We start from the raw sequence: 25,350 nt of genomic DNA, 5'->3' as shown, positions 1-25,350 counted from the left end.
CAATCGTCCAGCGGCTAGTATCCAGCTGAATCTTTCTTTCCCAGGTTCTTCACCTCTCACATAAGTATAGAACAAAAGGACAGGGGGGCTCTCATGTGTAGTATACAGATTAAACGATTTTAATAACAAAAAGTAGCAACTTACAATTAAGTAGACAACAGCGAATAGATGTAATATCGATCCGAACTTCCGGTCTCGGCCGCGACCGGAAGTGGCAAGTGCAACACCACAGCTCCTTCCCTGACGCGTTGCGTCACGATCACATGACTTTTTCAAAGGGTAATGGGAGTGTGGTGTGTACGGAGCTATTTATTCGATCAGCGCCGTCGCCATAGTAATCACGGCGGCGCCGTCGCAGGCCAATGACGAATAACTATCTTAATACTAATAGATTGTAGTAGTGTCTTATTCTAAAAACAACATTCGACATTGCAACAAACTAAATATATTCATATCCTAGACATTCTAGATTACTAAATAACACATTAAAAAATGACATCTAGTGTTAAAAATATAGATCATAACATCTCACATATACTATTAGATGGAGAGTGACATCTTGTGGTTAAATCGCGAATTTCACTTTTTATATAATTCTACATGGATAGATTCAAATCTATATAAGCATTTAGATAAAAATTGCTAAAAAACATGTATAAAAAAAGGGTTCTTTAAGAAATCTATAATAATTCTCCTTTAATATATAAAATATAATTAAAAAATATTATCAAAAAAAAGGTTATCAGAAAAGGAGTAATTCGGAAGCAATACCCCATTTTTTTTTCCCTCTATTACTATCATCACTTTTATGGGTGTCTCCTTGTAAATATTATCGAAAAGGATATTATCGAAAAGAATACCCAGAGCTAAAATATGAATGAAGCCATACAGTATCATCTACAAATATTAGAACCACAAAAAATAAAAATAAAAAGTGTTATAAAAAGGGGGGCATGTAAAAGACTGAGTATATAATACAAAAACTAAAACCGAAAGAGGAAATAATTGTTAAAAATTCGAAATAAAACAATTGAGATCAAACTCAACATTATGGCCTAACGGAGTCAACGTGCGGAGTTCGTGTATCCAGCGGGATTCAGCCTGACTGATTTTGATGACCTTATTGTCGCCCCTTTTTTAATGTCCTTGGATTTTACATTTTTTTTTTTTTTTCTTTTTTTTTTTTTTTTTTTTTTTTTTCTTTTCGGGCATGTATATATTATGTGAGCACATTTATTATCGCAGTAATTACTTTAGTTGCATTTATTGAATCGCACAATTTGCACTTTGTGAGGTGATTCACACTTATTGCACTTTATATATTTTTTTGTCAATTATTGATTGTATATGCTTTTTATGGTTAGCGCCGCAATTTATTTATTTTTTACTGTATCACTAGTAGTGTGGAGATCACTATTTTTGCAGGCTGCTTCCACACATTAATATTATTTATACTTTTTTGTTCTTTACACATTGATTAGCAAGGTGAAGCGCACTAGTACCCTCTAATTATAATGCTATCACGCTAAGGTTACCCTGTTCACATAGGGTTGCATACATAAAGGGATTCACTTTTATATGGGATTTTTTCTGGTGTCTCACCACAATTACATGTGACCTTTAGGTATAGCACCAAAATCTACTCGTCCGTCGTCCGTCCCCCCCCTTCATTCCATTTGCGTTACCCCCCCCCCCCCCCAGTTTCGGGGAGGAGGTATTAAGTAGAGGCAGCTCATACCCACTTCCCTTCTTCCTCTTTTAGTCCATAGCGCAATCTCATTTTTTCTTTTTGTATACAAGCTGTACACTCACTACTTTACATTGTCGCAAAGTATAATTTCTCCAGTGTTGTCACATGAAAAGATATATAAAGATACAATATTTACAAAAATGTGAGGGGTGTACTCACTTTTGTGAGATGCTGTATATGAAGAAAGCAGATGAAGAGGCAAAATGGAAAGTGGACACATTGGGGATTTTAGTGGAAGTATGGAAAAAGGTGCAGGGGGGACTGGGGTGAGTTCATGGTATCAAGATCAAAGGACAGTGGGGGTTCATCTTCTGGAGTGTGGATAAGCGAGAGCTGTTGGTGTAAGGGTGAGCTTGACAAATGGGGAAGGAGGCAGGAGCTGGCAAGGGAGCTGATGTCGTGCAGGGGCCAAGGAAACATTGGGCTCCCCATTTGGTTGAATGAAATTGGGTAAAATGGATAGACGTCTACACACCCCTGTTTTGAATGTCAAGTTTCTGTGATGTAAAAGGCAAATCATTTCAGAACATTTTCCACCTTTTAATGTGACCTATAAAATGTACAACTCAGTTGAAATACAAACTGAAATCTTTGGGGGGGGGGGGGGGGAGGGGTAGTTAAAATAAAAACGAAAATAATGTGGTCGTATAAGTGTGCACACCCTTGTAGTATAACTAGAGATGTAGCTGTGCTCAGAATTAAGCAATTACATTCAAACTCAGGTTGAATAGGAGTCGGTACACACCTGCCATTTAAAGTGCCGCCGATTAACTTCAATTAAGTTCAGCTGTTCTAGTAGGTCTTTCCTGGCATTTTCTTAGTCGCATCCCACAGCAAGAGCCATGGTCCGCAGAGCTTCCAAAGCATCAGAGAGATCTCATTGTTGAAAGGTATCAGTCAGGAGAAGGGTACAAAAGAATTTCCAAGGCATTAGATATACCATGGAACACAGTGAAGACAGTCTTCAAGTGGAGAAAATATGGCACAACAGTGACATTACCAAGAACTGGACATCCCTCTAAAATTGACGAAGAGACGATAAGAAAACTGGTCAGGGAGGCTGCCAAGAGGCCTACAGCAACATTAAAGGAGCTGCAGGAATATCTGGCAAGTACTGGCTGTGTGGTACATGAGACAACAATCTCCCGTATTCTTCATATGTCTTGACTATGGGATAGAGTAGCAAGATTGTAGCCTTTTCTTACCAAGAAAAACATCCAAACCCAGCTAAATTTTGCAAAAACACATCTGTAGTCTCCCAAAAGCATGTGGGAAAATGTCATGGTTTGATGAAACCAAGGTTGAAGGTTTTTGGCCATAATTTCTAAAAATGTTTGGCGCAAAAACACTAGACCTCACCAAAAACACCATACCCACTGTAAAGCACGGTGGTGACAGCATCATGCTTGGGGGGCTGTTTTTCTTCAGCTGGAACAGGGGCCTTAGTCAAGGTAGAGGGAATTATGAACAGTTCCAAATACCAGTCAATATTGGCACAAATATCAGGCTTCTGCTAGAAAGCTGAACATGAAGAGGAACTTCATCTTTCAGCATAATGACCCAAAGCATACATCCGAATCAACAAAGGAATGGCTTCACCAGCAGAACATTAAAGTTTTGGAATGGTCCAGCCATAGCCCAAACCCAAATCACATTGAAAATCTGTAGGGTGATCTGAAGAGGGCTGTGCACAGGAGGTCTTTGCAATCTTAAAGATTTTGAGTGTTTTTGCAAAGCGTGAGTCAAGATGTGCCATGCTGGTAGACTCGTACCCAAAAAGACTGGGTGCTGTAATAAAATCAAAAGGTGCTTCAGCAGTGTTTAAGGGTGTGCACACTTGTGCAACCATATTTTTTTTTTTTTTTTTTTCTTTCCTCCACCTGAAAAATGTCAGTTTGTTCAACAAAGTTTTTCAGTTTATAGATCACATTAAAGGTTGAAAAAGCTCTGAAATGATTTATCTGCCATTTGTTTACATCACAGAAACCTGACATTTTAACAGGGGTGTGTAGACTTTTTATATCCACTGTACATACTGTATGCGATGAAACGGTGGACAGACTGGTGTTTTTAATGGAAGCCTGGAAAAAAGTGCGGGGTGTTGGTTGAGTGTAGGGCCAGGGTACGGAGATGAGGACAGTGGTTTTGTATTCTGTAGAGCAGATGGGTGAGAGCCATTCATCAGGCACGTGATGGAGGGTGAAGGAACCCTGCGTGGCTCTGAAACATTGCTTTCAGTTGTATCGATTTGATCTCTGATTAAAGCTTTTGACCCATTTTGGAGATCTTGGTGTGCTGGTGGCTATACACTGTTCCAGCCGGTGTTTGCTTCAGCACCTGCTTACAAACAAAGCCATCTCTATGGGAATGTGCGTTGGGCATTGTGAGCGCTCAGTCTTGCAGGACGTGCTGTCCTCTCCTTTCACTACTTGTCTGATGTGAAAGTTCAAATTTAGGAACCATTCACATCATACTGAGGTGCACACAGCAGGGTTTGGCACCAATAAATGTCAACTTTTTTTAGTTCGGAATCTGGAGTTGGGTTCCACTATGGCAGTCAGACTGGTGAAGTGTGGTAAGAAAATTCATATATCTGCTCCTGTAGAAAATTCTTCAGTTTCATAAATTGGGTAACATGCAGCAGCAGATGGGGGGGGGGGGTGCTAAAGCAGTTGTTCTCGACCTCAGTCCTCGAGTACCCCCAACGGGCCATGTTTTTGGAACTTTTCTTAGATAAAAATGGCTCTTATCCATACCATGTCATTGATATTGATTTAAAGCAGCAGTACAAAATAAAGGAAAACCTAAAAACCTGGCCTTTGGGGGTACTTGAGGACTGAGGTTGAGAACCACTGTGCTACAGGACAGACTGGAGACACTGAGACCTTTTAGGAAGAGGCGCAGAAGAAAAACACCTGAATACTGGAGAGAACAAGAGCAGCCGTGACAGAAGAGGGGGGATGCTAACTGATGCATTAGAGAAGAACTGGGGTAGGAAGTGATCTCGGAGTGCACTGCAATTCTGACGATGAAAGCCGAGGAGACGGGTTAAGAGGACAACATAGGAGAGCCAAGCAAGAGGACGTAAAGCATCGAGCAGTGCTATCTCAATGCTTTTGCACTGCCAAGGTGCATGGGGGGGGGGGCCCTATGATAATCTTGCATTACATCATACTTGCCAACTGTCCCAGTTCTGCTGGGATAGTCACGCTTTTTACTAAGTGTTCCAGGATGGCCAGCGTCCCAGAACCTGTACTTTTCCCCTCCTGATCACACCCCCCCCCCACCTATATTATGCCCTTTGTTGATTTAGTCTTTAGTTTATGGCATGTTTTCTTTAGAATAAAACATTCTGAAAGTACTAATGTGTGTTTATTTCAACTATGTATACTTTCATTCTTGAGAGTAGGTGTGTAAATTTGGAAGAGGCTGAGAAGGGTCCACGTGAATTACTTTGCCCAGGGGCCTATGATGCTATTAAAACAGCCCTGGCATTAAGGTAGAGCCAAGAGTGGGGGTTCTTAATCCCTGGTGGTGTAAAGCTTGATCTGTGGAAGAATCCCCCAGTACCTCTGACAGGAAACGGTGCTTAGTTCATTCTTTGAAGTGTATAGCTAAAGTCTGCCTGTTCTGGGGTGGTGTGCCCAGGCGGTAGATGTGCCCAGGTGGGCCATTGGACGTGTGTAAGGGGGGGGGTGATCGGGCAATCGGGGGGGAAATGTTTTTTGTGAGCTTATTAGTAGTCCTCTTAGGCTGGATTCACACCTATGCAGTTTTAGTGCTTTTTGCATTTTCAGTTTTGCACTAGTCCATTCACCATGGTTTCCTATGGAACAGGTTCTGTAGTGCAAATATGCAAAAAGCACTAAAAATGCATAGGTGTGAATCCAGCCTTAGAGGGTGTTGAGACTTCTAGGCACATTGTGTGGGAAGTGTTGAGCCCACATGTACCTTTTAACCTCCCTGGGGGCGCGTTGGGTGTGTCTGTGGTTAGTCACTGGGTTAATACACAGGCAGCTCAAGATGGTTTTACTTTTGCTGCTATTAAGAGCTATGTCTTTCATGGTTCCAGTAAAGGTTGATCGCCATCTTGGTTTGAGTAGAATTATTGATCATCTACCTGACTGGTGGATTTAGTAATTCTCTATGTATTCTGATCTGCTTGTTGGCATTGCCTGATTCAGCTTTTGTCATTGGTCAGACCCTTGCAGAATGCACGTCCTCTATGGATCCTGATACCTGGAACGCTTACCATATAGTCAGCAATCGGGCACGCTCTGTCTGCTATGCCACCCGCCAGTTGCATTTCCGCCGGCGCACAGAGATGACAGTAAACACATTGGTACACACAGCTGTGAGCCAGCTTGAAGCAATGAAAATCCTGAAGGTAACAATTCGTCCTTTTTTACTTTTTTTGGGGGGGCACGGTTTCAAGCGTTTTTTTTTATTAAACGATGTACATATTGAACATAATTTTGCACCATATAAGGCAATACAACAATTACACATGAGAGGTTTGTGCGTACTATGTCTTGTGTACATAGATTGATCTCTTGGTTTATAGTGTGTGTGTGTGTATATGTATGTGTGTGTGTGTGTATATATATATATATATATATATATATATATAATGTGTGTGTGTGTGTGTATATATATATATATATATATATATATATATATATATATATATATATATATATATATAATCATATAATCTAAAAAATCTAGCAAGAAATTCCCATAGGTTAATGAGCATTGGCTTCGAGTCGGGCTGTTGGGTTGCATTTAAGACCTTAAGACGCTGATTCTGTGCAGGTTTCTGTGCCTCATAGCCATCTGTCCCACATTATATTGTACTTGTCCAGGCACCCTCTGATGTATATGAATGTTTTGTAGGGTAGTGTATTTGTCTGCTTTCCAGTCATTAAAGCTAGGGGCTAATGGTCTCATCCATTGGCTGGCAATAATTTTCCTGGCCGAGAACAGCGTTTCCTGCAAGAATGTCTTTGTAAATTTATCCATATCAGTCAGGGAATATCCCCAACAACCATTGTTTGGGATCTAGGGTCAGGGGGAGCCCATAGTATCATGCAGGAAATCCCCAATCTGTTTCCAAAAACCCTGGCGTAATGGGCATGCCCATATCACGTTAAAGAACGTGCCCGCCTCTCGATTACATAGCAAGCATGTGGTGGGGTGTCCGTGCTGAAATCGAGCCATTCTTAGAGGAAGTAAACCCTCTCTAAGAAAAAACAAACACCCTGCAGGACAAAGGCGTAACAAGCTTTATGCATAGCTCATTATGAATTGCTTACCTGAGATCAAAGCCCCTGAAGTGACCCTTGTCCACGTCCTCCATCGCTGCCATGATACCCAGAGTGACTTCCGCATTACGCTGCTCCGGTGCTGTGACTGGCCGGAGCAGCGATGACGTCACTCCGGCTCATGCATTCGGGAGCCGCCAGTGACGGCATGATTGCCTTCACTATTGGTGCTGTCAGTGCACCTGCATCGTATTCTACGGCGCGCGTCGGTGCCCGTTTTTAGGGAAATAACCGTGTAGGTTAAGGCGATATTTCTTGCACCTACAGGTAACCCTTAATCTAGGCTTACCTGTAGGTTAAAGTGGTCTGTAAGAATTTATAACCACTTTAAAGGAGTGAGATAAACGGTGTAGAATATATATCTGGGACAGGCATGTACTGGCCATTGGGACTACAGGGAGTTTCCCGGTGGGCCGATGGCTCAGTGGGCCAGTCAGGTGCAGTCCTGGAGCCAATTCTCTCTGACAGTGAGTGATTGCTATTTCACTCCTGTTAGGAGGAGCAGCTGCCGTCACTTGCTGGAGAGAGCATTAGGCTTTCTGCTCCCTCCAGCCTGCAGAGGCATTATAGACAGCTGGCAGACTTTCCATCCTCTCTCCCCTTATCACTTGTCACTATCGCATGACTGGAGAGAGGAATGAGAAGCTGCCTTCAGAACTGTGAGTACACGTGGGAGGGGGAGGACACTCTGATGTAAGGGGAAGTGCTGGTGGAGACACTCAAAATTAAAGTGGGCCGGCCATGATGAAGTCCAAGGCCAAATTTTTGTCCCAGTCCAGCCCTGATCTGGGATAGTCTATCACAGGGATATGCAATTAGCGGACCTCCAGCTGTTGCAGAACTACAAGTCCCATAAGGCATAGCGAGAGTCTGACAGCCACAAGCATGACACCCAGAGGCAGAGGCATGATGGGACTTGTAGTTTTGCAGCTGGAGGTCCGCTAATTGCATATCCCTGGCCTATCAAAGTTTAAGGAAGACAGCCTTGCAGGAATCGAGTGCTTCACTCCATTCTTTGTCCTCTAGTGTTTCAACCTCCCTTTCCCAGTGCAATTTATCATATGCTAATTTAGTAGATGAAGGGCTAATGAGCATGCTGTAAAAGTCGAAGATCAATTTTTGTGGGTCTGTGCCTTTAACCACTGCCATAATGGCATTAGAGGTGGGCTGTGGAAGGGATTGGGGGATCTGAGCATGTACAGCATGTACAGCATGTCTGACCTGTAGGAGTTTAAAAAACATGAAATTTGGATGCGTGAATGTATTTTGGAGGTTATCAAGTGCTTTACGTTCACCATTGGATAGTATGTGGTATAAGTAGTAGATGCCACTTGTGCTCCAGATCTCTGTATTGGAAATCTGCTGGAATCCCGAAAGTGACTTATTGTGCCAAAGGGGAGCGACGTAGTTGTATTTGGGAATCCCTAATTTATTGGAAGCAATATCCCATATTCGCCTATGATATAAGAAATTTGCAGTCTCCTTCAGCACTATATGCCCCAGAGCCCACTGCGATTGCACTAAGTGGGTCTGAGGTCTGTTGCGCCCTTTGGGCACAGCAGTGTGCTGTATCTCACTCTATCCTTTTTTTGTCTGATATAATTAAGATAGTTGAGAGGCAAAATAGTATAGACTAAAATCAAAGGGCTGTTCCCCCTAGGTCAGTGGGATTCATGAGAATCCTAAAGGCGAGTTTGTCTTTTGTTACCCCAAACGAATGGTATGAGCAAAGCTTCCATGGACTTAAAATATTTCAGGGGCAGGTATACTGGCGTATAGTGTGTGTGGATATATAGTATTTTGGGCAACAATAAGTGTTATTGTGCCCCCATACACCTAGTGGAAGACGGGCCCATATTTGACTTTTGGATTAGATTAGAGTAGAGGTTCTATGTTAAGGGGTATATAATCAGCCAGGGCTTGATACAGATATTCCCAAATATTTAATAGTGTTTACTTGCTGTAACGGTAGTTATTCCTGTACTCTGGGCAGGGGAAAGCTATTGATGGGTAGGATTTGGGATTTTTCCCAATTGAGTCCAGAGCATGAACCGAATCCTTGGATTGGAGTGCCGCTTAGAGAGGAGTCAGTTGGCCAAAAACAAGTGGTACTGACTGATTTTTATTTATTTTTTCTGTTAAAGATCCTATGCAAAGACTGTGAATCTGTTTTCCCTAATGGATATGGCGAGAGACTCAGCTGCCAGGGCATATAGTAGTGGGGATAATGGGCAGCCCTGTCACATGCCTCTGGTTAGGCCAAACGTCTGAGAGGGTCAGCCATTAGCCACCACTTTAGCCGTCAGGGCCAGATACAACTGGATCCATTTAATAAAATGAGGTCCAAATCCAAACCCTGTCAGACATTTCCAAAGTTATCACCACTCCACTGAATCAAATGCTTTGGCCATGTCTAAAGTCACCACAACTCGTGAACCAACATTTTCGTGTATAGCTTGCTGAGTGTAACTTTCTGAGATTAAAGGAGATGTTGCGACCTGGCATGAAATCTGCTTGATCAACATGTATTAGATTTACTATAACCTGATTGAGGCGAAGGGCAAGGACTTTGGCTAATATTTTAACGTTGACTTGTAATAGTGAAATAGGTTGGTATGATTCAGGATAACCTGGGTCTTTTCCTGGCTTGGGTATAAGGCCTGTGATTGCCTCACTCATTGAGTGAGGCAATGTAAAAGTCTGAGGCGGTTATATAGGGCTAACAATTTAGGGGTGAGTATCTCTCTATATTGTGAGTAGAATTGTACTGGTAACCCATCTTAACCGGGAGAGACTTGGATCTGGCAAAACTAGCAATTGCCTTTGTTTCATCGGTTGGGAGGGGCACCTCCTAGATGTCAATTTGGGAGTCTTTTTAGTTGTGGAAACGGATTCCCTCAAGCAAGTGATTCAACGGTTCTACATCAGTTGGGATGAGATGTGTATAACTTTGCAAAAAAATCCCTGAATCTGGCAGTGAAAGCAGAAGATTCTGTAATCTGCTCCCCTGTTTGGGCCATGTAATAAGAAAGATCTGAACCCTACCCTCTCTGTGGATCAAGCATACAAGCAGTTTACCTGCTCTCTCTCCATTCTCAAACATCTTTTGCCTAGAGGGGAAAAAAGCTTCCGCCTGGGCGTCTCGTACTGCAATTGCTTTACCACTCTGGTTTGCAACCTGTGTAGGTCAGCCCGAGCAGGAGTGTGAACTATGCATCTGATCCGAGGAGGTTAGTTCCTTTACTGCCTTGTCAAATGCAGTAGCCAAATCAGCCTCAAGTCTTTTAATGTGAGAGGTCGGGGTCAATCAAGTATACAATTTAAAGGATTCCCAGACTATGGTTGGGGAAGCAGACCTATCATTCTCCATAAAATAGTCTCCACTTGTTCAGGAGCTCGTCATCCTCTGGTAGCAGTGAAAGACAGAATTGGTTCAGTCACCAAGTGGGGGGTGGTTTGTCAATTGGCATACTCGGGGTAATCCAATAAGGGCTGTGATCTGAAAAAAGTCTGGAGGGGAAAGCGGTGTCCTTAAGTGTAGGGGTAAGCGTTTGGGATTTAGGATAAGCTATGCTGGACATAGTGCTATAGGTGGCCGAGAAGCAGGAGTAGGCTCTTGTGGGTGGGTACTTATGCCGCCATGTCAGTCAAATTAAAGCTAGAAATGAGTTTAGAGAATCTAGAAGTGGTTATGGTCACTGTAGGTGGCTGTGATGGCTGGGGTCCATATTGGCTGATTCAACATGGTGTTAACCCCTGTAAACAGATGGCCTGAATTGAGGGATGATGAGACATGAACCCTGCTGTAATAGAAGAGCAAAATGGAGGTAGAAAAAGGCTAGCAGCAGAAAGGGCTCTCCATATAGTTTAACATACAAGAAGATATACCGTCCCTGTGGGTCAGACGTCGGAACTCAAAATGCATGGATTTAGCAATAAGAACAGACTCCACGTTAGGGATGAGCTTCGTGTTCGAGTCGAACGCATGTTCGACTCGAACATCGGTCGTTCGTGCGTTCGCCGAATTCCGAACGTTTGGGCCGTTCGCGGCAAAATTCGTGTGGCCCACAATGCACTGCGATGGCGCAATGCATTGCTGTCTCACGATTGGCCAAGCATGCACTGTGACCCCGCATGCTTGGCCAATCGCAGCGCCAGTAGCGGGAAGAGCAATGGTTGGCCACAGGCATCCTGCCTGTGGCCAATCATAGCTCAGACTGTGTAGTGCACGCCCCACACTATATAAAGCTGCCTTTCAGGCGGCCTCGTGTAGTGTTTGTTAGCATCTGAAGCAGTGGGTGTTCTGTGTACCTTCAACACAGTTACACACCAATCGTTTTTGGCTGATTTACTATTTTGCTCTTGTGTAGTGGTTACTGTCTGTGCCCTGACCGCAGTATACACCACTATATTCACCTCACCTATATAGCTAGTGATCTAGCTTTAATAATAGAGCTTGCAGTCAGTAGTGTTAGTGCGTGCTGTCTACGTGCTCTGTACCCAGTACATACCACTATATACACCTACATAGCTGTTCTCTATTTGAGCCCGATTGTCATTTGCTGGAGTTATTGGAAGTTGTGTGTGCCTCCAGCACAGCACAGTATACATCTGTATATACCCCTTTAACTCTGCTGTTTTCTTGTTATTGTCTGCGTGCCCTGACCGCAGTATACACCGTGATATTCACCTCCCCTATATAGCTAGTGGTCCATCTTTAACAATAGAGCTTGCAGTCAGCAGTGTCACTCAGGAGATAGTGCGTGCTGTGTGCCTGCTCTGTACCCAGTACATACCGCTATTATCCACCTACATAGCTGTTCTCTATTTGGGCCCGATTGACATCTGCTGGAGTTATTGGAAGTTGTGTGTGCTTCCAGCACAGCACAGTATACATCTGTATATACCCCTTTAACTCTGCTGTTCTATAAAAAAGGCATCTGCAGGAGTTAGTGGGTGTTGTGTGCCTCCAGCACAATATAAACTACCCAACTACTGTTTTACCCAACTCCCTTCAGGCCATTACCATGTCTGGAAGGCCAGCAAGGAGAGGCAGACAGGCGCGAGCCGATAAAAGAGGGCAAGCAGGCTCTGTGTCTAGAGACAACAGTGCTGGTCGGGGACGCGGTGCATTGTCATCAGCACGTGGCCATGGGACATGCTTGTCCTTCTTTTCTGCAGCTGGACATGTTGAACCGCAACATGCCAACGACTTGGTAGAGTGGATGACCAAGCCCTCTTCATCCTCCTCATCCTCTCTCACCCAGTCTCAGGGTAGTAGAAAAGCAGCTGCTAACACATCGTCGTCCCTCCTCTCAATGTCATCATCAGTGACTCCTTCCCTAGACCCACCACGTCCTCCTGAGGAGTCTCCTGAACTCTTTGAGCACAGTGTTGGGTACATGCTCCAGGAGGATGCCCAGTGTTTGGTGGGCTCTGATGATGACACTCAGCTAGAGGAAGGCAGTAGCGTGAGCACAGAGAGAGGGGATGCTCAAGAAGGACAGCAATCTGGCAGTCATGTTCCACAAGCTGCAGCATACTGCCAGGTTTGCTACAGCGATGAAGAGGGAGGGGATGATGAGGGCACTGACTCCACGTGGGTGCCTGGAAGGAGGGAGGAGGAGGAGGAGGAGGCACATGTCCAACGAGGCAGGATGCCCTCCGGGGGCCAGCTTAGGGGCAGCACACCGACTGAATCACACCGCAGAGCTCCGCCTGCGCAGAGCGCTTCCTCTGTGCGTTATTCTAAAAGTTCTTTGGTGTGGGCCTTTTTTGAGACGAGTGCATCAGATCGCACCGCTGCTATTTGCAACATATGTCTCAAGCGTATCTCACGTGGCCAAAACATCTGCCGCTTGGGCACCACATGCTTGACCAGACATATGTTGACCTGCCATGCAGCTCGTTGGCAAGCATACCTCAAAGACCCACACCAAAGAACAAAGCGGACCTCTCCTTGCTCCTCATCAGCTGGCATCTCCAACCCCACTAGACCTTCAGTCCTCTCTGAAACCTGCTCTGAGAGGAATGAAGGTGTAGAATTAGGTGTGTCACAGCCAAGTGCTTCCGGGAACTCTGCTAGTGGTACATCCACGTCCGATTATAGCAGACAAATGTCCCTGCCCCAGCTGCTGGACCGGCGGAAGAAATTTACTCCCAGCCATCCACATGCCCAGCGGTTGAATGCTAGCTTGGCTAAATTGCTAGCACTTCAACTGCTGCCTTTTCAGTTGGTAGACTCGGCCCCCTTCCGTGAGTTTGTACAATGTGCGGTTCCTCAGTGGCAGGTCCCCAAACGCCACTTTTTCTCACGGAAGGCAATTCCGGCTCTCTACCGGCATGTGGAAGGCAATGTCCTTGCCTCGCTGGACAGGGCGGTCAGCGGTAAGGTGCATATTACCGCTGACTCATGGTCCAGCAGGCATGGACAGGGACGTTACCTGTCTTTCACGGCCCATTGGGTCACTCTTCTGGCTGCTGGGAAGGATGCAGGACAAGGTGCAGTAGTATTGGAGGTTGTTCCGCCACCACGCCTCCAAAATGCTACTATTGGTTGTGACACACCTCTCTCCTCCACCCCCTCCTCTTCTTCTTCCTCCATGGCCTCTTCCAGTGCTCTGTCCTCAGAACCAGCGGTGCTCCGTAGGCGTTGCAGGGGCTACGCAAGTACGCAGGCAAAACGATGCCATGCCGTGCTTGCGCTGGTTTGTTTGGGGGACAGGAGCCACACTGGGGCGGATGTTTTGTCAGCTCTGCAGGGGCAGGCCGAGAGGTGGTTGACGCCACGCCAGCTTAAGCCAGGAATGGTGGTTTGCGACAATGGCACCAACCTCCTCTCCGCCCTCCGACAGGGACAACTGACCCATGTGCCCTGTGTAGCTCACGTCCTTAACCTGGTGGTGCAGCGGTTCTTGGGCAGGTACCCCGGCTTACAGGATGTCCTGAAACAGGCCAGGAGAGTCTGTGTGCATTTCCGCCGATCATTTAATGCCTGTGCTCGGCTGGCTGAGCTCCAAAAGGAGTTGAACCTGCCCAAGAACCGCCTTATATGTGACATGCCCACCAGATGGAACTCAACATTGGCCATGCTGCAGCGGCTGCACACGCAGCAGAGGGCCATCAATGAGTACCTGTGCGACTACGGCACCAGGACAGGGTCAGGAGAGCTTGGTTTTTTCTCACCACGCCAGTGGGGCATGATCAGGGATGCATGCACTGTCCTGTCACCGTTTGAGGAGGCCACAAGGATGGTGAGCAGTGACAGTGCATGCATCAGTGACACTATACCTCTTGTCCACCTCTTGGAGCATACGCTGCGTGGAATAATGGACAGGGCACTTGAGGCAGAACAGAGGCAGGAAGAGGAGGACTTCCTTGCCTCTCAAGGCCCCCTTTATCCAGACAGTGTTCCTGCTGTGCCACCCATCACACAGGAAGAGGGTGAGGAGGAGGAAGAGGAGGAGGAGGATGATTGTGTCAGCATGGAGGTGGAGGCTGGCACTCAGCATCAGCAGCAGCAGTCTTATAGGGATGATTTACAGTCCCAAGAAACACGTGGACTTGTACGTGGCTGGGAGGAGGTAGCTGCGGATCATGTTGTCCTTAGTGACCCAGAGGACTCCGGACCGAATGCCTCAGCTAACCTACGCTGCATGGCCTCCCTGATCCTGCAAAGCCTGCGGAAGGATCCTCGTATTCTTCGGATCAAGGAGAGGGACCATTACTGGCTGGCCACTCTCCTTGATCCACGGTACAAGGGTAAGGTTGCCGACCTTATCTTGCCATCGCAGAGGGAGCAGAGGATGAGACATCTCCGGGAGGCCTTGCAGAAAGCTCTGTGCAACGCGTTCCCAGAGACTGGGAGGTCACAAACTCCTGGTCCTGGACAACGTGTTGCTGAGGCATCAGTCAGAAGGAGCGGTGGAGAAGGTGGCCGTCTGACTGATGCTTTCAGACAATTTTTTAGTCCGCAGCCCCAAGGTACGATTGGTTCCAGCACCCATCGCCAGCGTCTAATTTACATGGTGCAGGAATACCTAGGGGCAAGGTCAGACTTGGACACCTTTCCCACTGAAAATCCTCTGGCTTACTGGGTCTTGAGGATGGATCACTGGCCAGAGCTTGCACAGTATGCAATTGAGCTACTGGCCTGTCCTGCATCCAGCGTTCTTTCGGAACGCACCTTCAGTGCTGCTGGTGGCTTCGTTACCGATCACAGGGTGCGCCTGTCCACCGAATCAGTTGATCGACTGACCTTCATCAAGATGAATCAGTCTTGGATCACCCACAGCTACCAAGCACCTGAAGCTGATGTAACCGAATAATTTTTTTTGAAATACCACATCCCTTCAAGACTGCCTATGCTGATGCTGAGTGACTGTCCTGTTATGTTGATTGTCTATCCTCTTCCTCCTCCGCTGATATGTTGGAAGAACATTTTTGGTTCTGGGTGATGCCAGCAGCCCAATTTTTCTGCCCCTGTTTAACAGGGGCGTTTAAGTAAAATTTTTGATGCAATGCTTTGCAGCAGGGCTAATTCCTGCAAAAAAACTAGAGTGTATGGCAGAGGTTGCAGTGTGATGGCACCAGTGCCTAAGGCCCAATTTTTCTGCCCCTGTTTAACAGGGACATGTAATTACAATTCTTGATATAATATTTCACAGGAGGGCCCCTTCCTGTGCCCACCCAGAGTAACTGTGAGGACTTATAGTGTTGTGGCACCAGCACCACAACCACCAAAGGTCAATTTTTCTACCACTGTTCAACAATGGCATGTAATTACAATTCTTGATATAATCGTTCACAGCAGGGCGCTCCAGCGGCCACCAAGAGTCACTTTGAGGGCTTACAATGTTGTTGCAAAACCAACACCTTGTTCCGCCATTTCTGCAGAGCATATAGGGCAGGCCCCTACTTTCAAACATCCAATTTACAAACATCTCCTACTTGCAAACGGAAGGAGACAACAGCAAGTGAGATGAAAAAAGATGGACGACAAAACAAATTATACAGGGGTGATAACCCTTCCCTATGTTTTCCAAAAAGCTTAAAGATATTTTTTTTGACTGGAGCTACACTTTAAAAATGTACCGGTTGAAAATGACAAACAGATTCAACTTAACACAACAAACCTACACAGTCCCTGTCTTGTTTGCACCGCCTGTATACTGCTGTTCTGAGTATATAGGGCCTGGGGGCCACACGCATTTCCTTTTTTTTAATATGGGTACAGGGTTCCCCTTAATGTGCGTACAAGACCCAAATAGGCTGGTAATGGGCAGGGAGGGCTACCCATGCCATTTTTCTGAATGATTTTCAACCATATTGCAGGAACCAGATATAACATTAAAACCGCAAGCAGTTTTAAATGGTGTTATTTCCGTTTAATGTCATTTTGTGCAGGGACTGTTCTAAACACGGGAAACACGTGGCACTTCACAGGCATACTACAGACACCCCCCAGGCACCATATTTAAAGGAATATTTCACTTTTTTTTTTCACTTTAATCGTCATTAAAATCAGTGCTCCCGCCAAAACGGTAGTTTTTAAAACTTTTTTTTGCAGTGACCCATGTCCCCTGAGGCAGGAGGCAGATCGCCAAACCCTTTTTAGCATACTATCTTGCATATTAGCCGTTAAAATTAGCACTTTCCAATTCGAATGTCCCATAGACTTCAATGGGGTTCTAACGTTCGTGCCGAACGCGGGGGTCGTTCGCAAGTTCTGGTGCGAACCGAACCGGGGGGTGTTCGGCTCATCCCTACTCCACGTGCGTGGGTGTTGTGGATTGAATGAAAGGCCCACCCAATCCATGGACGTCTGAGTGCCAGTTGCAGTGAACCCTCTACGTGCGTCTCAACCAACACCACAATATCGGCATTCTGTTGCCTGAGGAATAAAGACAGCTGATCTTTTCACCCTATCCCCAGGCCACGCACATTCCAGATAAGTAACTTTATCGCGTTCATGGTTTAGCACAGTAATAACTTGAACCCCGCTCATCACATCGCATGTATCTTATGAAATATGCTATAATGTTCGTATTTTAGTATTAGCAGTAAGCCTGGACATAAGTGATGTAAATAAAGAAATATCCATGCCTGTGGCATCTGTATCAGCATCAATTCAATTGTATTGCATCTTTTCATGGTAATGACAATCCCCTCCCTGCCATACACCTTCAACTGGTGCGGCCATATACCCAAAGCATGTTGCACGTGTCAACTATAAAAAAAAAAAAAAAAAAAAAAAAAAATTACCCAGCTGCAGAGAAAAAAAGGTAAAATAGTTGGTGTGATAAAGGGAGACTGCCGGTAAAAGATCCACAGTAGTACAGCAATTTCCAACCACACTGTGGACCCTAAATGCATTGTAGGGTAAATAGGAAGCAGGTTTCTGCAGCCATGCCAACTAACCAGGCTAAACTTTCTAGTTGCTGGTGGGATGAAAATCTGCTGCACTTTGCATGTATTTTGTAGGACTGCATTGACTCAGTGGTCATGTCACTAGGAGCATATAAGTCAGTATCTGAACATGTCATTAGGACCCTGTAAGGTATCTACATTCCCCGGGAGTCATTGGTGGGAGGTCTGCACTAGTGTTCTCCTCAGGCCGTTACAGGTTAAATCTAGGTCCCCCGGGATAGGAAAGAACAAATTGGGGCTGGCCATAGGTATCCCATCAGGCAGCAAAGTCACAAAAAGGCAAGTAACAAGGGGGGGTAACCTACCAGAGATCGGTGTGATCTGGAGGCATCGAACAGTGAGATATCGGCATACCGCTAATGGCTATTAGACTACCTGGTCAGAGCCAAGTAGAAGCAGTTTACTCTGCAGCTTTTCCAGAAGCCTCGTGGCATTCCAGCCAGGTGAGAACTTCCTCAGGATCGTGAAAACATGCGGTCATCTCCCTCTACTCTGAGGTGAGCAGGATATAACATGGAGTAATTGAGGTGTCGGATCCACAATCTTCTCTTTGCTTCCGTGAAACTGACGGCGATTCTGGACCTCTGCAGAAAAACACGGAAAAATAGCCACCTGGGAGTTTCCGAAGGGTATATTGCCATTCATGCAACTGCATCCCAGTCCTTGAAATGAAGAAACTTGGCTATGAACGTACGGGGGGAGCCCCCTGAGGAAGGAGGTCTAGCAGGCATGCGGTGAGCTCTCTCCACTGCCAGGGTGGGGGAGAAGGCCTCACGTCCATAAGTGGTGACATGCAGTTGTTAAAGGTAGTTGGGTCTTTAGCTTCCGCACCCTCATCTCCAGAGCCCGTTATCGGTATCCTGTTTATTCAGGAGTTGGTTGATTTGTAGTTGCATGTGCTCTGATCCTGTCTGCAATGGTGGAATGGCGTCTTCCACATCACCCAGTTGAATCTCATCTGTTTGTTTTTACCTGCTCTTGAAGCCTCTGGAAGTCTTGCCTAATGAGCGAGATGTCTACCTTAACCTCCTCGATTTGGACAGTCAGCGAGGTACGGCAGAATGTAATTGCCTCTAGCTGCCATCTTCCCCTGAGTTTTCTCCTGCTGGTGGTATTGATCCAGTTTTGCCAAGGTGGACTTTTGAGTCTTGTCCAGAGACATAGTAGGGCCAGTTGGAGGATCTTTCCCAAGGTAGTTTGGGTCAAACAGGATATCCCAGGGTCACAGGATTAGTGTGCAGGATTAATAGATGGTGCTCCTCACACATGCGTGCTACTCCATGCTTCATTAGGCCACGCCCTCCGTCCTTTTGACTTTTAGAGTAGCAGCACTGCGAGTCTCCTGCCAGTTTATCTGGGAATCTCATCACCTGTCTATCTCATCTCTTGGAGCCTTCAATGGTGGTCTGTCCCCAGACGTTGGGGTCCTGGTCCCACCCACAGGTCATAAGGGAGCTGTTACATTCTGCAGCTGGTTTCCCTGATAATGTATTTTACACTATGGAGATCCATGGGTGGTACAAGGACACCAGCATTTGGCTTTGTAATGGCTTTGACGGTTGCACAGGTCTATGAAAGCTAGTGGAGGCATTTTACCACCTAAAGTCCTCTAGCGATATAAGTTGGCAAGTGCCAGCAACCATACAAAACTCAAATTGGTGTGGGTGGAGTCGTATGTGTGTTCTGGTTTCAGCACCTGTATGGAATCTGCACATAAAGCATGAGTGGGGGTGCACAACGCAGTCATGTAACAGATGTCAAACCAATCAAACTTGATGAATGTAGGGGTTGTATTTTCAACCATCCTTCCGCTGGTAAAGCTTGTGTAGCTAGCCGATATCCAGTTGAGTTGATGTTGCTTTCTCTGTTGGCAGGATGGGCAAGAAGAGCTGAAGGAACTGACCTCTGAGTCGCTACAGAAGGTCCTGAGCAGCCAGAGTGATATCCTGAGCCAGCAGGAGCAGTTGCAGACCAACCAGGAGAAGATGGAGACTTCAATCAGCGGCAACCTGGAGATGCTCACAGAGGAGAAGGCCCTGATCGCTAGTGGGCACCACTTGGTGGCAGAAATGATAGAAGGGATCACCAAGAAAATGGGTAAACCACAATCCCAGTGATTTGGTAGCGTAGTCATGTAAAGTAAAAAAATCCCAATCCAACCAGTAGAAAAAAATCTGCACTCAGGAAAAATGCCAAACCCTCATGTAGTAATTGCCTCCTCGGGATCTTCTGGATTTCGCAAGCTCCTAGCCTTCCCAAAGGTGACCTGTCCTGCAGCTGCATGTAGTCACTCACTGACCCACCAGTAATGAAAATCAGACTTTAGTGCTGTCGGGCTTAATTTTCCAATTTGTTGGCTCGCTTGTCTTGGGGGGGGGGGGGGGGGTTTAGGATACCCAAAAATCCTGCTACACAGCAGACTTCCCCCCAAGAATTCTTTAGGCCCAAATCGGCTACTATCTATACAGTATCTTAGCTCTCTACCATGATCCAGCTTAGATTCTTTAAGTTCTTTAGACCTTTGCCACTAGTCAGATTTGACTGTAGGCCCAGATAGGCAGCTAGGAAGCAAAACTCTTCTGGTGTTCTCTTCCAGGCAGAGGGCCCAGGAGGCAATGCAAGTCTCTCAGCTTTCATGCCCAAGCAGACAGCCCAGGAGGCAATGCACATCTCACAGCTTTCATCCCCAGGGAGAGGGCCTTGAGAGACGAGGACCCTTCTCAGCTGTATCCTTAGGCAGCAGCCTCAAAGGAAAGGACCTCACTACTTCAAAACTTATCAGTGGAATAACCCTCCCCAGTGATGGGTCAAGCCAGAATAAATATTCATAATCCAATACATTGTAAATTCTCACTGTAATTACCGAAGAACACTCAGCAGGCAGAAGTAATTGATCCCCTGTGCTTGGGACAAACCCAATGAACACAAAAAACCTAAACAAAGCTTGGGTTGGCTACAGCATAGCTGCAAAAAACTATTTTGGTCATGGAAGCTGCAGCTTGGTGCAGGGCACCTACATAGTTGATCCATAAGAAGTTAAATCTTTTGGGAAGAAATCCTTGAGGTGGGGAGCATGAACCAGGCAATGCAGCGTAATATGCATGTTCTCCCTCAAAATTCTTATCAGAGTAGCTGGGTGGTCCATACAAATGGGTAATTCCTTATTTTGCATTTTAACACCCATGATCGTACTGCATCGGTCCTTGTTGAAATTCATCTGTTTGGCTTTTTTTTTTCTTAATCACTCCTACAGAGAATGTGAGCAGTCATCTGGCAGAACAGGATACTGAGCTACATGAGGGACACAAGGCCATCCTAGCTGATCTTTCCGAGGTCCGAACTAGATCCCAGGAGGTCTACTTCAAAATTGGTGAGTTTTCTGGTTCCCGCATTCCATGTGAAACAGAGCCAACATAGCCAACATAGCCAGCCATCAGAAACTATCACTTATGTCAGCTTGCATAACTATGAACAGAATATATAGTCATGGACTTTGTGTGGACATATAGAAGAGAAACTGAGCACCATAAAAATGATTTCTACCATTAAAAATCTTACACAACATTAAAATTGCTCTCCACATAGGGGTTCACAGCATGCAAAGATTCCGATTACAGTTCACATGTGGACTCAACGCGTTTTGAGAATCCTGTAAGACGGGTAGGCAACCTGGGGCCCTCCAGCTGTTGAACTACAAGTCCCATCATGCCTCTGGGAATAATTGTAACTACCAGCCTTGCAATGCCTCATGGGAAATGTAGTTTTACAACAGCTGAAGGGCCTCAGGTTGCCTACCCCTGCTGTAGGAGCACATGTGACATAATCGGTACACTGGGACCCACTCCTAATCTTTAATAGAGTAATATCAACCAGTAGGGTAGACTGGAATTCAAAACATATGTATTGTATGTTTGCCCATAGAGGTGCAAATGAGTAAGCCAAATGGGCAACATACGCTATGAATTCCAGTCTACCCTACTGGCTGATATTACTCTATTAAAGATTAGGTATGGGTTCCAGTGTATGGATTCTGTCGCATGTGCTCCTGAAGGGATCTCCAAATCATGTCAAGTCCACATGTGAACTGTCATTGGAATCTGCATGTTGTGAACACCTATGTGGAGTCATTTTTAATGTTTAAAGACAATCCAGCCTGAGATTGTTTGCCTGGGCTTCTCCTATGGGTCACAGGAGTGCAATGTTTTGCTCTCTAGTGAGCTGTTTTCTGCTGACATCACAGAAATCAGTCCAGACACCGCCTCATCAAGACAGTCTGGATCCGCCAGGTGGACTGATGCCAGTCTCAGCCTCTCAGTGAGCCGCTGAGAGCCTGAGATGGCCACTCCTGCCCCTCCACAGCTTAGCACTCCAATAAGTGCAATGAGGCAGATCGGAGAGCTGCTGACTGACAGTCAGCAGCTCTCCACTCGGAGGTGCAAGAACCGAGCCATCGGCAGTGCTCGATAGCTGGGTTCTCGGTGTAGACGGCGGGTAACCGATGCATCTTTTTTTAAGGGTACTTGTTTGTTTTTGATACTCAATTTCTCGACACAAAGTCCATGACTATATATTCTGTTCATAGTTGTAAGACTTGCTAGGATGTGGACATATAGCACACAGTTGGCTTCTCTCCCATTATAGTTATGTCCGCTTGCGTACAGCTGTTTTAGGATCATTGCCTGTGCTAAATAGGGAAGCCTGGCTTAGAGGACAATAAGCTGTATCGAAGTTAGAAGTGGTTGAATAGTTGGGCAGTTCTGGATGGACAGTTGGATAAATGGCTCTGTACTTAGAAAGTATCTGGGCTATAAACCTCCTGGCATATTGGCCTCCAGGAGACCCTACTTTGTGCTACTGTGATACTTTCCACTTTGTGTCCCTTTTGGTAAAATGGAGTTCTGGCTCCTTATCCTAGTTTCTCTTGGTCTGACCAGAGGTTCTGTAGATGTGAGTGCAGAAATTAAGACTTGAACTGACTTTCCCCAGAGTACAGCTTGATAGGTGATAGTTATTAGCGGTAATGCCAGGCTTTACAGTTCCTGTTTGTCTGCACAGAGTCGAACCTGGCCCTCTTTCTGGCCTATCAGAACAGAAGTGCCGAGTACTATAATGTACTGATGGAGAAACTTCATCGTATGAACCAGAGTCTGAGCACGGTGCTGTACGTCATGGACCACATGCAGCACAGCGTGGAGCACAGGCTGAGTTACATACAAGGCTTCGTAAGCTGGGCAGGTGAGTGTCCACCGTCACATCCTTTCTGCAAGTTCGAGGTTTCTTTGGCACACTAGAACAATGGAAGACTCGTAAGTCCCAGTGTGCCATTAGATATCTGGCTTACTGACTTGCAGGCTACATCCCCCCCCCCCCCCCTCCGCATGCTGTCCTGTGCCCTCCGGACCCCCCCCCTCCGCATGCTGTCCTGTGCCCTCCGGACCCCCCCCCCCCCGCACGCTGTCCTGTGCCCTCCGGACCCCCCCCCCCCCGCACGCTGTCCTGTGCCCTCCGGACCCCCCCCCCGCACGCTGTCCTGTGCCCTCCGGACCCCCCCCCCCCGCACGCTGTCCTGTGCCCTCCGGACCCCCCCCCCCCGCACGCTGTCCTGTGCCCTCCGGACCCCCCCCCCGCACGCTGTCCTGTGCCCTCCGGACCCCCCCCCCCCGCACGCTGTCCTGTGCCCTCCGGACCCCCCCCCCCGCACGCTGTCCTGTGCCCTCCGGACCCCCCCCCCCCCGCACGCTGTTCTGTGCCCTCCGGACCCCCCCCCCCCGCACGCTGTTCTGTGCCCTCCGGACCCCCCCCCCCCCCGCACGCTGTTCTGTGCCCTCCGGACCCCCCCCCCCCCGCACGCTGTTCTGTGCCCTCCGGACCCCCCCCCCCCGCACGCTGTCCTGTGCCCTCCGGACCCCCCCCCCCCGCACGCTGTCCTGTGCCCTCCGGACCCCCCCCCCCCCCTGCACGCTGTCCTGTGCCCTCCGGACCCCCCCCCCCCGCACGCTGTCCTGTGCCCTCCGGACCCCCCCCCCGCACGCTGTCCTGTGCCCTCCGGACCCCCCCCCCGCACGCTGTCCTGTGCCCTCCGGACCCCCCCCCCCCGCACGCTGTCCTGTGCCCTCCGGACCCCCCCCCCCCCTTTGCACGCTGTCGTGTGCCCTCCGGACCCCCCCCCCCCTTTGCACGCTGTCGTGTGCCCTCCGGACCCCCCCCCTTTGCACGCTGTCGTGTGCCCTCCGGACCCCCCCCTTTGCACGCTGTCGTGTGCCCTCCGGACCCCCCCCCCCCCTTTGCACGCTGTCGTGTGCCCTCCGGACCCCCCCCCCCTTTGCGCGCTGTCGTGTGCCCTCCGGACCCCCCCCCCCTTTGCGCGCTGTCGTGTGCCCTCCGGACCCCCCCCCCCTTTGCGCGCTGTCCTGTGTGCCCTCCGGACCCCCCCCTTTGCGCGCTGTCCTGTGTGCCCTCCGGACCCCCCCCTTTGCGCGCTGTCCTGTGTGCCCTCCGGACCCCCCCCTTTGCGCGCTGTCCTGTGTGCCCTCCGGACCCCCCCCTTTGCGCGCTGTCCTGTGTGCCCTCCGGACCCCCCCCTTTGCGCGCTGTCCTGTGTGCCCTCCGGACCCCCCCCCCCCTTTGCGCGCTGTCCTGTGCCCTCCGGACCCCCCCCCCTTTGCGCGCTGTCCTGTGTGCCCTCCGGACCCCCCCCCCTTTGCGCGCTGTCCTGTGTGCCCTCCGGACCCCCCCCCCTTTGCGCGCTGTCCTGTGTGCCCTCCGGACCCCCCCCCCCCTTTGCGCGCTGTCCTGTGTGCCCTCCGGACCCCCCCCCCTTTGCGCGCTGTCCTGTGTGCCCTCCGGATCCCCCCCTTTTTGCGCGCTGTCCGGTGTGCCCTCCGGATCCCCCCCTTTTTGCGCGCTGTCCGGTGTGCCCTCCGGATCCCCCCCCCCCTTTTTGCGCGCTGTCCGGTGTGCCCTCCTGACCCCCCCCCCCCCCCCACATTGTACTGTGCAATATGCATTCTTGTTTTAAGCCCTCCAACCAGGAAATAAAATGACCTGCCACCCAGTTGTCAGCCCTTCACCAGACATGTATGGCACAACAGGGATATGACTGGAGGTAAAATATGGCCATGATGTCAATGTGGATTAAAGGTACTATGCATAACTAATATACAAATTTGTTTTTGAATGGAGAAACCTTTAGGCTCCTATCACACTTGTGCGACCTAAATCGTGGGATTTTGCCATGACTTTAAGCAATGCCTGTGTAATCTTGAGGTCAATAGATCTCAAGTCGCATCAGTCGGAACCAAAGTAGTTGGACTATTTTGAAGTTGCACAGATATGAACGATACTCATTGGAAATCATGGGGTACGACTTGTCATGTGACTTTGTAGTCCCAAGTCGCATACGTGTGAAAGGGGCCTTACCTGTCAAGCTACATGTTTCCCACCTGTAACGTATAGAAAGTGATACATAAACCTTTAAGATCTGTCTTGTATAATCATTGTGTATTATATCCACACTATTCCAGGAGGGAATCTGAATGCCATCCACACATGTGTACTTCACGGGGCCTATTTCCTTCTCCTGGCTTTCCTGATGACCTTCCTGCAGACACCTGCCTTTTCCCGGGCTGTGCTATCAGTTCTCATTGTAATCAATGCACTGTCAGAGCTCAACCAGCAGAGGTCTCTGGACTTCCGGTCTCTGACTGTTCTGCTGGTGTGCACGCTGATTGGTGAGTATGGATGGACAGCGGTGCATTCAGATGTGTCAATTCAGGAATGGAGCACTAAAGTAGTGTAAGGCTTTGTGCATATTGTGCATTTAGCCCCGGCGTGTAAGGTCCCAAGTGT

At 47.7% G+C, this 25,350-nt stretch overlaps 1 protein-coding gene across 2 annotated transcripts in view; it reads left to right on the top strand.

The window, feature by feature from the left end:
• LOC143995898 (protein brambleberry-like) overlaps positions 1-25,350 on the top strand; it is a 56,400-nt gene that overhangs the window by 12,096 nt on the left and 18,954 nt on the right. For both annotated transcript variants that reach the window (XM_077490650.1, XM_077490649.1), the window contains exons 3-7: positions 5,952-6,137; positions 19,377-19,599; positions 20,756-20,872; positions 22,558-22,737; positions 25,026-25,232. In XM_077490650.1, the coding sequence (XP_077346776.1) occupies positions 5,952-6,137; positions 19,377-19,599; positions 20,756-20,872; positions 22,558-22,737; positions 25,026-25,232 (913 nt within the window). The remainder of the gene's footprint in view (positions 1-5,951; positions 6,138-19,376; positions 19,600-20,755; positions 20,873-22,557; positions 22,738-25,025; positions 25,233-25,350) is intronic.

This window comes from Lithobates pipiens, unplaced genomic scaffold (assembly GCF_037356315.1).
Source record: "Lithobates pipiens isolate NorthernLeopardFrog02 unplaced genomic scaffold, aLitPip1_a1.2 Scaffold_19, whole genome shotgun sequence".
NCBI lineage: Eukaryota > Metazoa > Chordata > Amphibia > Anura > Ranidae > Lithobates > Lithobates pipiens.
Note: the sequence above shows the minus strand (reverse complement) of the source record. Positions and strands in the feature narration are given on the sequence as shown.